This window comes from Macaca thibetana, chromosome 8 (genome assembly GCF_024542745.1).
Source record: "Macaca thibetana thibetana isolate TM-01 chromosome 8, ASM2454274v1, whole genome shotgun sequence".
Classification (NCBI taxonomy): Eukaryota; Metazoa; Chordata; class Mammalia; order Primates; family Cercopithecidae; genus Macaca; species Macaca thibetana.
The window spans coordinates 58,510,983-58,524,863 of record NC_065585.1 but is presented as its reverse complement, the minus strand read 5'-3'; the positions used below and the strand labels follow the sequence as shown (position 1 = coordinate 58,524,863).

The 13,881-nt window shown below is 43.5% G+C and overlaps 2 protein-coding genes and 1 pseudogene across 5 annotated transcripts in view; 2 read left to right on the top strand and 1 right to left on the bottom strand.

The window, feature by feature from the left end:
* The window catches only part of RMDN1 (regulator of microtubule dynamics 1), a 35,933-nt gene extending 29,575 nt beyond the window's left edge, over positions 1–6,358 (bottom strand). Inside the window, exons 1-2 of one of the 2 annotated variants that reach the window (XM_050801238.1) lie at positions 6,105–6,358; positions 4,607–4,724 (exon numbers count right to left, since the gene is read on the bottom strand). In XM_050801238.1, the coding sequence (XP_050657195.1) occupies positions 4,607–4,724; positions 6,105–6,233 (247 nt within the window). In that variant the 5' untranslated portion in view covers positions 6,234–6,358. Of the gene's footprint in view, positions 1–4,606; positions 4,725–6,062 lie in introns of both variants that reach the window. The other variant, XM_050801237.1, reaches the window with a different exon arrangement.
* LOC126961170 (solute carrier family 2, facilitated glucose transporter member 3-like) lies at positions 1,200–2,715 on the top strand (annotated as a pseudogene).
* Positions 6,359–12,156: 5,798 nt separating the features above from the next.
* CPNE3 (copine 3) overlaps positions 12,157–13,881 on the top strand; it is a 49,846-nt gene continuing 48,121 nt past the window's right edge. Inside the window, exons 1-2 of one of the 3 annotated variants that reach the window (XM_050801230.1) lie at positions 12,157–12,271; positions 13,184–13,221. The gene's annotated coding sequence lies outside the window, so the exon portion shown is untranslated. Of the gene's footprint in view, positions 12,326–13,183; positions 13,222–13,881 lie in introns of all 3 variants that reach the window. The other 2 variants (XM_050801231.1, XM_050801232.1) reach the window with 2 other exon arrangements.

Sequence of the window (13,881 nt, the reverse complement as noted above, 5' to 3'; positions counted from 1 at the left end):
TTTTTTCACTTTCAACCTGTTACTTACCAAGCAGCATTCTGTTTGTAAATAAAAATCTATCTATCTCAAAGTACTTGGGCCTTTTGTTAACCATATCAAGAAGAATATAACACCCTGGGATTGGTTTCATTTTGTCATTATAAAGCAGGGATTAGCAAACTTTTTCTGTAAAGATCCAGAGAGTACGATATTTCAGGCTTTGTGAGCCATACATGGTCTCTGTAGCATGTCCTTTTTCTTCCCTTTAGCTCTTCAAACTCAACCCTTTAAAAATGTAAAAGAATATTCTGAATTCTTAGGTAAAGGGCTCTACAAAAATATAAACTATTAATAAAGCATCGCTGAGGCAGCTCTAATTTCTAGGGAAAAAATATATATATGGTATTAGGCTGACAAGTAGAGAAAGGCAGAAAATAATCCAGACCATAGCAATATTAGTTTCATTATCTATATAAAAATAACTAAGCTACGCCAGGTGCAGTGGCTCACGCCTGTAATCCCAGCACTTTGGGAGGTCAAGGCGGCCAGATCGCAAGGTCAGGAGTTTGAGACCAGCCTGACCAACATGGTGAAACCCGGTCTCTACTAAAAATACAAAAATTAGCCAGCTGTGGTGATGCGCACCTATAATCCCAGCTACTCAGGAGGCTGAGGCAGAAGAATGGCTTGAACCTGGAAGGCAGACGTTGCAATGAGCCAAGATCACATCACTGCACTCCAGCCTGGGCAACAGAGCAAGACTCCGTCTCAAAAAATAAACTAAGCTATTAACAAAATAACAAGCAAAAATAACTTGAGAGATGCTGTAATGGTGAGAGTTTAGAGCATTCCTGAGGACCTGGAGAAAACCTGTTGCTGAGGACAATTTGAAAGTTTTATTGGCTAAAAAAGGTGTCTGCAATCCCACTCCTAGATCTTTTTTTTTTAAATTTTATTATTATACTTTAAGTTCTAGGGTACATGTGCACAACGTGCAGGTTTGTTACATATGTATACATGAGCCATGTTGGTGTGCTGCATCCATTAACTTGTCATTTACATTAGGTATATCTCCTAATGCTATCCCTCCCCGCTCCCCCCATCCCACAACAGGCCCCCGTGTGTGGTGTTCCCCTTCCTGTGTCCAAGTGTTCTCACTGTTCAATTCCCACCTCTGACACACTCCTAGATCTTTCTTGAAGACTTGAAAAGAATTAGATTAGGGCCATGGGGACACAGAAGGTCACCCCAGCTCTGATCTTCGCCATCACAGTTGCTACAATCGGCTCTTTCCAATTTGGCTATAACACTGGGGTCATCAATGCTCCTGAGATGATAATAAAGGAATTTATCAATAACACTTTGAGGGACCAGGCAAATACCCCTCCCTCTGAGACGCTGCTCATGTCCCTCTGGTCTTTGTCTGTGGCCATATTCTCCATTGTTGGTATTACTGGCTCCTTTTCCATTTGACTCTTTGTCAACCACTTTCACAGATGCAATTCAATGCTTATCGTCAACCTGTTGACTGTCTCTGGTGGCTGCCTTATGGGATTGTGTAAAGTAGCTGAGTTGGCTGAAATGCTGATCCTGGGCTGCTTGGTTATTGGCCTCTTCTGCGGACTGTGCACAGGTTTTGTACCCATGTACATTGAAGAGATCTCACCTATTGCCCTGCAGGGTACCTTTGGCACTCTCAACCAGCTGGGCATCATTGTCAGAATTCTAGTGGCCCAAATCTTTGGTCTGGAATTCATCCTTGGGTCTGAAGAGCTATGGCTGGTGCTATTGGGCTTTCCCATCCTTCCTGCTATCCTACAAAGTACAGCCCTTCCATTTTGCCCTGAAAGTCCCAGGTTTTTGCTCATTAACAGAAAAGAAGAGGAGAATGCTAAGCAGATCCTCCAGCCATTGTGGAGCATCCAGGATGTATCCCAAGACATCCAGGAGATGCAAGATGAGAGTGCAAGGATGTCACAAGAAAAGCAAGTAACCGTGCTAGAGCTCTTTAGAGTATCCAGCTACCGAGACCCAATCATCATTTCACTTGTGCTCCAGCTCTCTCGGCAGCTCTCTGGAATCAATGCTGTGTTCTATTACTCAACAGGAATCTTCAAGGATGCAGGTGTTCAAGAGACCATCTAGGTGTGTTTCATACTACCTTCACTGTAGTTTCCCTATTTCTGCTGGAAAGGACAGGAAGAAGGACTCTGCATATGATAGGTCTTGGAGGGATGGCTTTTTGTTCCATGCTCATGACTGTTTGTTATTAAAGGATGAGTATAATGGGATGAGCTTTGTCTTTATCAGGGCTATCTTGGTCTTTGTGGCCTTTGAAATTGGACCAGGTCCCATTCCCTGGTTTATTGTGGCCAAACTCTTCAGCCAGGGCTCCCGCCCAGCTGCGATGGCAATGGTCAGCTGCTCCAACTGTACCTCCAACTTCCTAGTGGGACTGCTCTTCCCCTCTGCTGCTTACTGTTTAGGAGCCTATGTTTTTTATCTTCATCGGCTTCCTCATCACCTTCTTGACCTTTACCTTCTTCAAAGTCCCTGATACCCGTGGCAGGACTTTTGAGGATATCACATGGGCCTTTCAAGGGCAGGCACATGGTGCAAATAGATCTGGGAAGGACGGCATCATGGAGATGAACAGCACCCAGGCTGCTAAGGAGACCACCACCAATGTCTAAGTCATGCCTCCTTCCACGTCCCTCCCAGCATGGGAAAGGCACCTCTCCCTGAACGAGGGAGACACGTCATCAGGATGAACCCAGGACTGCTTCTGAATGCTGCTACTGATTCCTTTCTTATCCCATGCATTCCATGCACACCTCAAGGCTGTGGTTTGTTGGATTTTCAATGGTTTTTTAAATATTTTATTTTCTAGACATTCTCTTCTGCTTAAGAGAGACCACGTGAACCTACCTTCATTTCAGGAGGCATTGGCCGCTTGGCATATGACAACTCGGCCAGTTTTTCCTTCCTTGGTTTCTAATATTGCCGCACTAGGGGATATAGGAGAGGAAAAGTAAGGCGCAGTTCCCCCAACCTCAGACTTATCAGGAAGAAGATACACACATGAGTGTGGAAGGCAGAGAGGGTTTATGTAAGAGCACCTTCCTCACTTCCGTATAGCTCTACATGGTAAATTAACTTGAGTTTTATTTATTTCACCCTCCCTCTGGTTTAATTACATAATTTTTTAAGTTCTGGGATACAGGTGCAGAATGTGCAGGTTACATAGGTATACATATGCCATGGTGGAAATGTTTATTTTTTTAAGTGTAATTTTGCTAAATAATAAACACAGAAGGAAACTGAGATTAGAGGGAGGTGTTTAAAGAGCGGTTACAGAGTAGAAGATTTCATGCTGGAGAGGTTAGCGTCCAATACGAAGAATTTAGGGAGAAACGTAGTTCATTATTGGAGGGTATATTATGTGGTGCCTGAGGTCTGCACGTTACCTCTTAACAATTTCTGTCCTGCAGATGGAAACTCTTAAGTTTAATTTCTCATAAAAGTCATATGCCTATATAATAGTTATTGATTTCCTTTGGAACTTTTTTCTTTAAGATAATAGTTTACATGTAGTAGTACTTGAAATCTAGGATTATTAACTAATACGGGCCTTGTAGTTAATGGTGGTTGATGGGTTCTAATTTTGAATGCAGGTGAGGGAAGAGAAAGTTATTTCTAGAAAGCGTGTTCGCCCTCACTGGACCAAACAGCCTCTTCTTGTAGTAGACTCATTACTTTTGAAGTAATCCCACCACCTATCTGGTGGGAGAGCCATCCAAATGAGAAACCTAAAATAATCGGTTCTTGGTAGAGATTCATTATTTCTCCATTTTGTTCTTTAGGAGATTTTCTGTTTTATTTCAACTCATATCTTTAAAGGAATTCCCCAAAGAATGTTTATAGCTAACTTGGAATTTGTAACCTCAGCTCTGGGATTTTTTTCTGAACACTTATTATCTAAAGCTGTGTTGTTGCCTTTAGGGTCATGCCATGCTTGTCTATGCCTGTTAGCTTGTCACTGTGGTCCTATGCCAAGTGCCCTTAGGGGGCCTGAATCTTTCCAATAGACCATGTTTGAAATAGTATGAGTCAATGTACAGTGTAGCCCACACTTGAGAAGATGAATATATGTGCACTGTCCCTTTGCTCTGGATGGAAATAGGTTATAGTTGACTTATTTTTTCAGTGTTTGTTCCTACAGCCCCTTTTTCATATGTTGCTCAATTTCTCTTTCCCTTCTTGGTGCTAACACATCTCAGACTCTTTAGCCAAACCCTTGCCAAAAACAGTATTTTAGTTCTCAGTTCTCAACTGTTTCCGCTGGTCGTGGAGACTTCAAATAAAAATGCACATAGCTATGGAGTGGGGTTTAGTTGGAAAAGGTGACCTTCTTCCAACTTCACGTCAACTTCTGGCTCCTCAAACAGTAGGTTGGCAGTTAGACAGGGAAGTTGTTTTCCCATTTCTCACTGAGTAGATAGTGAATATTTCCATATGGATTTTCTATTATTAATGTTACCCTGATTATTTGTATTAAAATAAAAATTCTGAATGTACACACACAAAAAAAAACTCTAAATGTTCCATATATCTAATTTATGCTTACCTTTGGCTGCGGCATGAACCACAGCAGCCTGAGAGATAACCTGGTAAGTTTCAAAACCCCAATAAGACAAAGCTGAGAGTAAAAGGCCTCTTTTGAAAGTTCCTGGGTTTCCCATTACCTATGGAAACAATTATGTTAAGAGTTACAAACTTTGAAAATCTGAAGGTACTGCTACCCCAAGCAAAAATTACATTAATCTTCTCCCATCCCCAAAGCAATCGATCATGATATTGGAAGCTTAAAAATTACTTCATCAAAATCTGTAGTAAAACAATCTCAAAGAGTATCTTATTAAGAAAAAGATATCACACTCCTGCTGGAAAGGAAGAGCTACAACTTATTTGCAAATGCATGAATATTGCAAATTGCATGAAGTAAAATATGAGACACCAACACATCATAAAAATGAATCTTACAGACAAGATTAAGAACACAGACAAGAATAATACAGTAATCTTACAGACAAGTAATATGGTAATTACTACATATAAAAAATGTACATGGCTTTTAAATTTTTTTGCAGAGCCAGGGTCTCACTGTGCCGCCCAGGCTGGTTTGAAACCTCTGGACTCAAGCAATCCTTCCGCCTCGGCTTCCCAAAGTGCTGGGATTACAGGCTAATCCAAGGGACCAGGTCTAAAATGGGACTTAAAACTCATTGTTCTAATTTGAAAACTTAAGGCTAACTAGTTTCATACTTAGAACTCCTCCCATCTCTCCGCCTATATTATCTATCACCTCCCCATTTGGTTATAGACTTCCAAGGAAAGGGAATATGCCTAACTTTTAACCACCCCTCCCCACCATCAGTCCCAAAATAATTCTGAAAGATTTTAACTGAGCAGTTAAAAATTTGAGTTTAAAATAATGAAACACCTAGTTCATGTGAAATATGTCATATACACTAATGCCATTCCCCAATTCCCTGACAAGAATAAACAGAGGCCCACGAGCAGTCTAATACCAGAACTGATACTACAACATGCCGACATCCTTCATTGACGTCATGCAGATAAAACAGGCAACTCAGAAATAATCATTTTTAAACAAAAACCTAAACAGGATGAAATCTCTGCTTCTGAGTTGTTGAATTTTTTAAATCACACCCCACACTTATCAAAGTCTGAAAGTTGCAGCCTCAAGCGCTGTTGCTGTATCTGTCATCGCCTACAGTGAGAATCATTTCACAGCGCTCAAGGTTCTTTCCCGTCCTGTTCTCTGTTTCGCACAGGATGGGCAGGTAGGAGGCAGCTTCCGGGGCGCGTGGGGGCAAACCCCACTCCTTCTCTGACAGCCCCAGCTTAGGATAGTGAAGGTTTGCAAAATGGAAGGGACCTGGCCAAGCGCTCCAGGCACAGTGGCCCGAGTTCCTTCCTCGGTTCATCACATTCCCGTAGAACCGTAGGCGGCGCGGGGCCGCCAACCCTGAAGAAGTTAAGGGAGAGCAGGAACCCACTGGGTAGGAGGTGGGGAGCGGGAGCCAGGACCGCGGGGGTACCTCGAAGCCACGGAATCGACAGCGGCCGCAATGCCCACTGCTGCCCGAAGTCCCCGCAGGGAGCCGAGGCCCCGGGGCGGCTCCACGTCGCAATGGCAGAAAGCGCCACAGTCGAGCGGCCAGGGACATGACCAGCAACTCGCGGGCAGACCCCGCACTACTTCAGGCAGCTACCGAGGCGGGCGGGGCTAAAGAAGCCACAGCCCTTCCGGAGAGAACCGCGTCCACCCGCCTCCTATCCAGCACCTCTTCCGCCCCCAAGGTTTCCGGACCACGGGCTTAGGGGGAGGGAAATACCCCGAGTGGGTGGGACTTAGTGGATCTTCCGCGCCGGACTGAGGCCGTGAGAGCGCTGTCTTTAGGCTGACTGACTTGTTTCTGCACCATCTCTCCGGAGGTTTGGGCACAAAGATAAGTCGCCAGAACAGAACCGAAAGCTCAGAAATAGACCCAAGAATACAAGTATGCAAGAAAAAAAACTTGTCATTTTAATTATCTGCTGCCTTCAAAAGTACATTGAATCTTGGCACTAGTAAATCTTTTTTTGGAAATAAATAATTGGAAGAATTAAGTTGCCCAATATGAAGAAGGGAAAGGAAGAGACTGAGCGACTTAAGGGGGTAGATTCAAGAAAGAGTCCAGAGCAGAGGAACAAAAAATGCAAAGCGTTTTGGGAAGAACTAGCGGAAGGAGGCCTCTGGACAGGATATTGATGCCTTTTAATGCTAGGGCATGTGTAGTAAAAAAATAAAATAAATAAATAATTTTTTTAAAACCTGGTCTCCCCTAAAATTCTTCAATAAGATGTTTTACTTACTCGAGCAAAGTATTTTATTTTACTAGAGTAAAATAAAATTTCTTGCTCAAGTGGAATTCTTTTGTGGGAAAATGAAGAGGTTTTGGATCCTACTTGAGGCCTGGTGGTGGGTGGAAACACAGACTGCAAATGGAGTACCTACTATAGGTTTCACAAAAAAATGTTACGGGTAATAAGGGAGGCGAGTCATGGTTTTAAAAAATTAGGTTGCATTTCTATGGTACTTTTAGTACTGTATAGGGAATTAATACATAATTGTATTGATCTACCAAACTACCTTGTGAAGTAACTGGTATCCCAGGTTTACAAATGAAAAAACTGTAGCTCAAAGAGATGCATTAACCTAACCAAGAATATGTTATAAGACAGGAATCCATGTCTTTCTACTCTTGAGTCGGGTGCTCCTTCTACTATATGATTGCTACCTCCACTAGTTCCTATTAAATCAGCTGTATTTCTTTAGGATTATGTCTTTAAAGTCTATCTTTAAAAATATATAGATCTCCTTCCCAATTTCTGAAACCTACCCTTTTTTTCCCAAAGACAGAATCACTTTTATTTTACGCATTTCTACTGGTAGCTACCCCTTCAATATTGCTAAATGTTTATGCCACTGGATACCATGATAACACTGAAATTAAGTTTCTGATATCTCTGCTAGAGTGAATTTGTAATTAAGTTTTCAGCTTTGAAAAAAAAAAAATTAGATCCTAAGAAAAGTTGCAGGAACTCCCATATATTCTTCAGCTAGAGTCAGCCATTGTTAACTTTCTCTCACATTTGCTTTACCTTTCTTTACATATATTACCTATATTCCTAGTATTATATTCCTAGTATTTTCTGTTGTTAGGCCTTTTGAGAGTAGATTACAGATATCATGACTCTTCAGTCTTAGAAACAAGACATTCCCTTATTTAGTCTCAGTATAACTATCAAATTCAGGAAACTGAAACTGACAGAATACTATTATTTAATATACAAATTTTGTTTACTTCCCAATGCTGTCCTTTATGCTAATGATTTTTTTTTTTCTAAATTCAAGATCAAATCTTGATAACATCTTGCATTTGTTATGTTTCTACTTTCTTTAAATCTTTAAATCGTCAGCCTTGGTCTTTCATGACATTAGTATTTTTTAAATGTATAGTCCCATTGGTTTAAAGCAGGTTTTCTCAACCTTGGCACAATTGAACTTTTGGGCTGAAGAATTCCTTCAGCCCCTGTCAAGCCATCAGATGATTGCAGCCTTGGCCAAAATCTGACTGCAACATCAAGAGAGACGACGAGCCAGAACCACCCAGCCAAGCCACTTCTAAATTCCTAAACCACAGAAGCTATGACAGATAATAAATGATTGTTCCTGTTTTAAGCCACTAAATTTGGTGTTATCTGTTACAGAGCAACTGATAACTAATACAACAACCGAGTAAAGCATAGAGAGTTTAAGCGTGGAGTTTCAGAGGAAAGGTGTGGAAGTTCGATAACCTTAACAATATAGGCTGGGCATAGTGGCTCACACCTGTAATCCCAACACTTCAGGAAGCCAAAGCCGGGGAATAGCTTGAGCCCAGGATGTTCAAGACCAGCCTGGGCAACATAGTGAGACTCTGTCTCTACAAAAAAAGTTTCTGTTTGTTTGTTTGTTTGTTGTTTTTTAATTTGCTGCATGTGGTGGTGCATGCTGTAGTCCCAGCTACCCAGGAGGATGAGCTGGGAGGATCATTTGAGCCCAGGTGTCCGAGGTTGCAGGGAGCGGTGATCACGCCACTGTACTCCAGTCCAGGCAAAGAGTGAGACACCGTCTTTAAAACAAAAAAAAGAAAAAAAAAAAAAAAAAAAAAAAAAAAAAAAAAAAAAAAGAAAAGCGGCCAGGCCCGGTGGCTCATGCCTGTAATCCCAACACTTTGGGAGGCCGAGGCGGGCAGATCATGAGGTGAGGAGATCCAGACCATCCTGGCCAACATAGTGAAACCCCGTCTCTACTCAAAATACAAAAAAAGGTCAGGCGCAGTGGCTCATCCTGTAATTTTGGCACTTTGGGAGGCCGAGACAGGTGGATCACGAAGTCAGGAGATCGAGACCATCCTGGCTAACACTGTGAAAACCTGTCTCTACTGAAAATACAAAAAAGTAGCTGGGTGTGGTAGCACGCACCTGTAATCCCAGCTACTCAGGAGGCTGAGGCAGGAGAATCACTTGAACCCAGCAGGCGGAGGTTGCAGTGAGCCGAGATCACGCCACTGCACTCCAGCCTGGCGACAAAGCTAGACTCCATCTCAAAAAAAAAAAAAAACACACAAAGAGAGAGAGAAAATACAGATGGAATTCAAAGCTCTGAGACTAACGCTGGGCGTGGTGCCTCATGCCTATAATTCCAGCACTTTGAGAGACAGGCCAGTGGATTTCTTGAGCTCAGGAAGTTGACACCAGCCTGGGCAACATGGTGAAACCCCATATCTACAAAAAGTACAAAAATTAGCCAGACACCGTGGCTCGTGCCTGTAGGTCCCAGCTACTTCAGGAGGCTGAGGTGGGAGGATCACTTTAGCCTGAGAGGTTGAAGCTGTGGTGAATCGTGTTCGCACCACTGCGTCCCAGCCTGGGTGACAGCAAGAACCTGTCTCAAAAAAAAAAAAAGCTATAAGACAGGATGAGGTAATTAAAAATGTGACTGAAAGAGGTAAGATAGAAATATGACGATCAAAATACATAGGAGAAAGAATATTTTGTGAATATCTCATTCATTTTAACATGCATTTAACTCTCCACCAGGTGGTGTTTTATTTCTAGAACCTTGTTAGGCTTGGTATCTAATTCAACACATGTTAAATTAATGGGTGAATGAATAAGAACAAAAGTAGAATGGGATTTAGACTCTAGTTAAGGAGAATGAATAAATGCATTGAATAGCTATGGCACTATGTATTTAAATGATAGATTGCTGTTTGGATACTAAAAGTACAAAACTATCCCCTTGCCTCCACTCTTTCCCTATTTTAGTGGAAAGAAAAGTTTTGAAGGTTGGGTATGGATACTATATATTCTGGGAAATTTGAAATTTGCAATCCAATTAGTGGTGCCTGAGAACGTTCATTTACATATGAAGGCAGAATCAAAAATAGAGCCAGAAACCTTTAGTAAAAACAAAAACACTTCTAGTACCTCCCCAGTACACTTCAGCAACAAAGGCCTTGTTTCCGCACTTGCAGTTTGTTCTTGTCTTTTTGCCCCTGCTATCATTCCTGTGCCCCAGATATTTGCATAACTGGCTGCTTCTTATTTTTCAAATCTCAGGTCAAATACCATCTTAGAGAGCTCTTTTCTGATCCCCAGTCTAAATAAGCTCACACTATCCTCAAGTCCCTCTAACACATCACCTTGCCTTAACTTTCATCATGGCACTCTGGCTGTCTGAAATCTCATTTTGTCTTTAACAACTAACTTATTATTCGACCCTCCTGTAGGATAGAAGTTCCTATCTGTCTTGCTCACAAGTATAGAACAATGCACATAGTAGGCAATCAGGATGTGTTTGCTGAATAAATAAATGAATCCTCACTGGCACTGATATGATTTTAAAAATGTTTAATTTGCAGGCCAGGTACTGTGGCTCACACCTGTAATCCCAGTACTCTGGGAGACCAAGGCTGGCAGATCACTTGAACTCAGGAGTTCGACACCAGCCTGGGCAACATAGTGAGACCCTATTTCTTAAAAATAAATAAAATTAAAATGTTTAGTTTGCATTTTTTGGATTAAGAGTAAAGTTTTTACTTAGGAATGTCTATGTTTCTTCATTTGATACCCTTTCCATTTCTTCTGTAATTAAAAAAAATAAAACCCTTCACCCATTTTTCTATTTTTTTTTTTTTCTTATCAATTTAAATGAACTTAAGAGGCCAGGCGCGGTGGCTCACGCCTGTAATGACAGCACTTTGGGAGGCCGAGATGGGTGGATCACCTGAGGTTGGGAGTTCAAGACCTCTGACCAACATGGAGAACCCCATCTCTACTAAAAATACATAATTAGCTGGGCATGGTGGCAGGTGCCTGTAATCCCAGCTACCCGGGAGGCTGAGGCAGGAGAATCGCTTGAACCCGGGAGACGGAGGTTGCGGTGAGCTGAGATTGCGCCATTGCATTCCAGTTTGGGCAACAATAGTGAAACTCCATCTCAAAAAAATAAAAATAAAAAATCAATGAACTTAAGATAGTAACTCTGTCAGGTTTGGGACCAATATTTTTCCTAATATGTTTTATTGATTTTGTCCCTGTTTCCTTGGGAAGAAGTTCTACATAATCGAGCAGTTATGTATCAATATTTTCCATAGCGTTTTGTTTAGTTGCAGGCAGCATGGAGTAGCAAGCAGTCCAGCCTGCACTTTGAGGTTAGTTTACTTACAATCTGTGACTTCAGAAAAGTAGGCCAATTATTTAGCTTTCAAATCTCATGTTACTCAAATGCAGTTTTCATTTGTAAAATGGGGATACTGGCACCAAATACATCACAGAATCATGAGGATTAAAGGTAATGAAGGATATAAAATGTCCTTGGTAGTGTGCACATTAAGAATGCCCTAAATAAGCATATAAGCATGGTTAAGAGCTAAGATGTGTTTCGCTATTTTCATGTTGATAATTTGTCTTAGTAACTTTTTATTTTCTTTTTTGAGACAGGGTCTCTCTGTCACCTACGCTGGAGTGCAGAGGCACGAACATGGCGCACTGCAGCCTGAGCCCGTGATCCTCCTGCCTCAGCCTCACGTGTAGCTAGGACCACAGTCGCGTGCCTCCACGCCCAGCTATTTTTTTTTTTACTTTTTGCATCGGTGGAGGGGGTCTCATTTTTTTGCCCCAGGCTGGGCTGGTCTCCAACTCCTGGGCACAAGCCATCCTCCCATCTCTGCCTCCCAAAATGTTCGGATTACAGGTGTGAGCCACGGCGCCCAGTCTTCTCAGTCCAGATATGGTATAAATTTTCTCAAATATTTAAATTATTTAATCCTTAAGGAATTTATTTTGGTGCACCAAACCACTTACCTTAAAGTCAGCTTTGCCTTTTCAGTAAGCGACTGGCCCCCAGAGTAGCCTTGAAGCGCCAGCCTACTGGCAGGGAGCGGACCTGCAGCCCATAGTCAGCTCCCTGTGGATGGGCGGATCCTCGCGCAGGCTGTGCGGGGCTGGGCGCACACTGGACCCGCCCCCTCCCAGCCCCGCCCCGCCCCGCCCCGCCCCCTTGCTCTGCCAGTCCGGCCCTAGGTTCTCTTGAATCCCTGCGGTCCCGGCAGCTCTCCGGACGCTGCTGGCCTGTTCTCCACCGTCGCTCGACTTCCACCTCTAAGACTCGCACGTGAGTGCGGGCCTCTCCCAGTTCCTGGGCCGGTGAGGCAGCAGCCCAGCAACGGTACCGCCCGGGGGAAAAGGAAAATCCTGGCCTGGAGAATCTAAGCCCGCAGGCTCCGTGCGGCAGGTCCCGCCGGGCCTTGGTGCTGGAAGTGCTCGGTAGCCGGGGATCGGCAGGTCGCGCGGGGGGCTCCCGAGCTAGGTCGCGGCCTGGCGGGGCCCAAGCACCGCCGGCGCCTCCTGGAGGAGCCCGGGCTCGGGGCTCAGCTCTGGGCCGCAAGGCCCCGCCTGGGCCTGGCGCTCGCGCACCTGGGGCTAGGGATAGGCTGGGATCCGCCCTCCTTCCCTGGGCGGAGAGGGTCGGGCTTGTGGCCCAGAGAAGGGTGACAGGCCCCGAAATCACTGCAGCACCACGCGGGGAGAGGGATAGGGTACCCACATCACGTCAGTGGTGAAGCCAGTGCCCAATTGAGCAGGGGGCGCGCGCTTCAGAGCACCCGAGAAGCTGGCAGATGAGGTGGGAAGAGGTGACTCCTGATTTCAGAGTAAACAAGGAGGTTGTGAGAAGTAGTCCAGCAGCTCCCGTTTCTCCTCCAGCTTCAAGTTTCTTCTGTCTAGTGTTTTGGGTTCCCTACACCAGGATTGTGGAGGAAGCGCAGGGCCAGAACCCGTTGGGACCGAGCAGACCAGCCATTTATGTTGCGCTTAATGATCGTCTGCACTTTTTGCATATCCTTAGCGTTGTCTTTTTGAGGCCGCCTCTATAATGGATAATCAAATAGAGGGAAGGGCGGGATTGAATATTGTAACTATTGATTGCAATGTCCCACAACAACTGTGCTGGACAGTTTTTATATGTTAGCTTATTTAACGCTCCCAAGCACTTATAGAAGTGATGTTACTCTGTTTCATTCTCCAGGAAACTCAGGTTGAATAACTCATCGGATTACACAACTGGTAAGTGGTGGCATTGGGGTTTGGAATTCAAAAGTTCGTATGGTTTTAGGGCACAGGCTTTATTGCTTAATGTAAAAGAACGTTATTCTTTGGGATAAGCCAGATACCTAGGTTTCAAATCTATGCTATGAAGGCTGTTAGCTGGATGACCTTGGGCAGGATACTTCACCTTTTAGGGCCTGTTTCTGCATTTGTGAAATAGAGATAAAATGTCACAAGGTTGCTATGAGAATTAAATTAGATCCTACTTGTAAAACATTTAGCAAAGTGCTTGGCACATAGTTAGTGGTAAGCTATATATAGTCACATATATCCTGATGTCATTAATTAAGGTTAGCAAACTAGCTCTCTGTGTGTGCTGCCAGCCAGAGCCAAACACAACTTATACAAGCCTAGGACATAGGTAGAGGGAAACAGCAAAGGATGGGAAATGGAAAGGGAATAAAAACAGGTGACATATATAATGGCAATTATAATGACACCAATAGATGTCTCAGTCATTAATCTGTGGTACCCAGGGCCACTTTTTGCCTTTGTGAGAATTTTTAGGAGGTCCGTTCCTTTTGGCTGATGAATTGGAAAAATACATCCCACTCTGGGCTGAAGAATTTCAAACTCTGGGACTGGATCACTTTGAGACTCTAGATGTGAGGGGGAGCT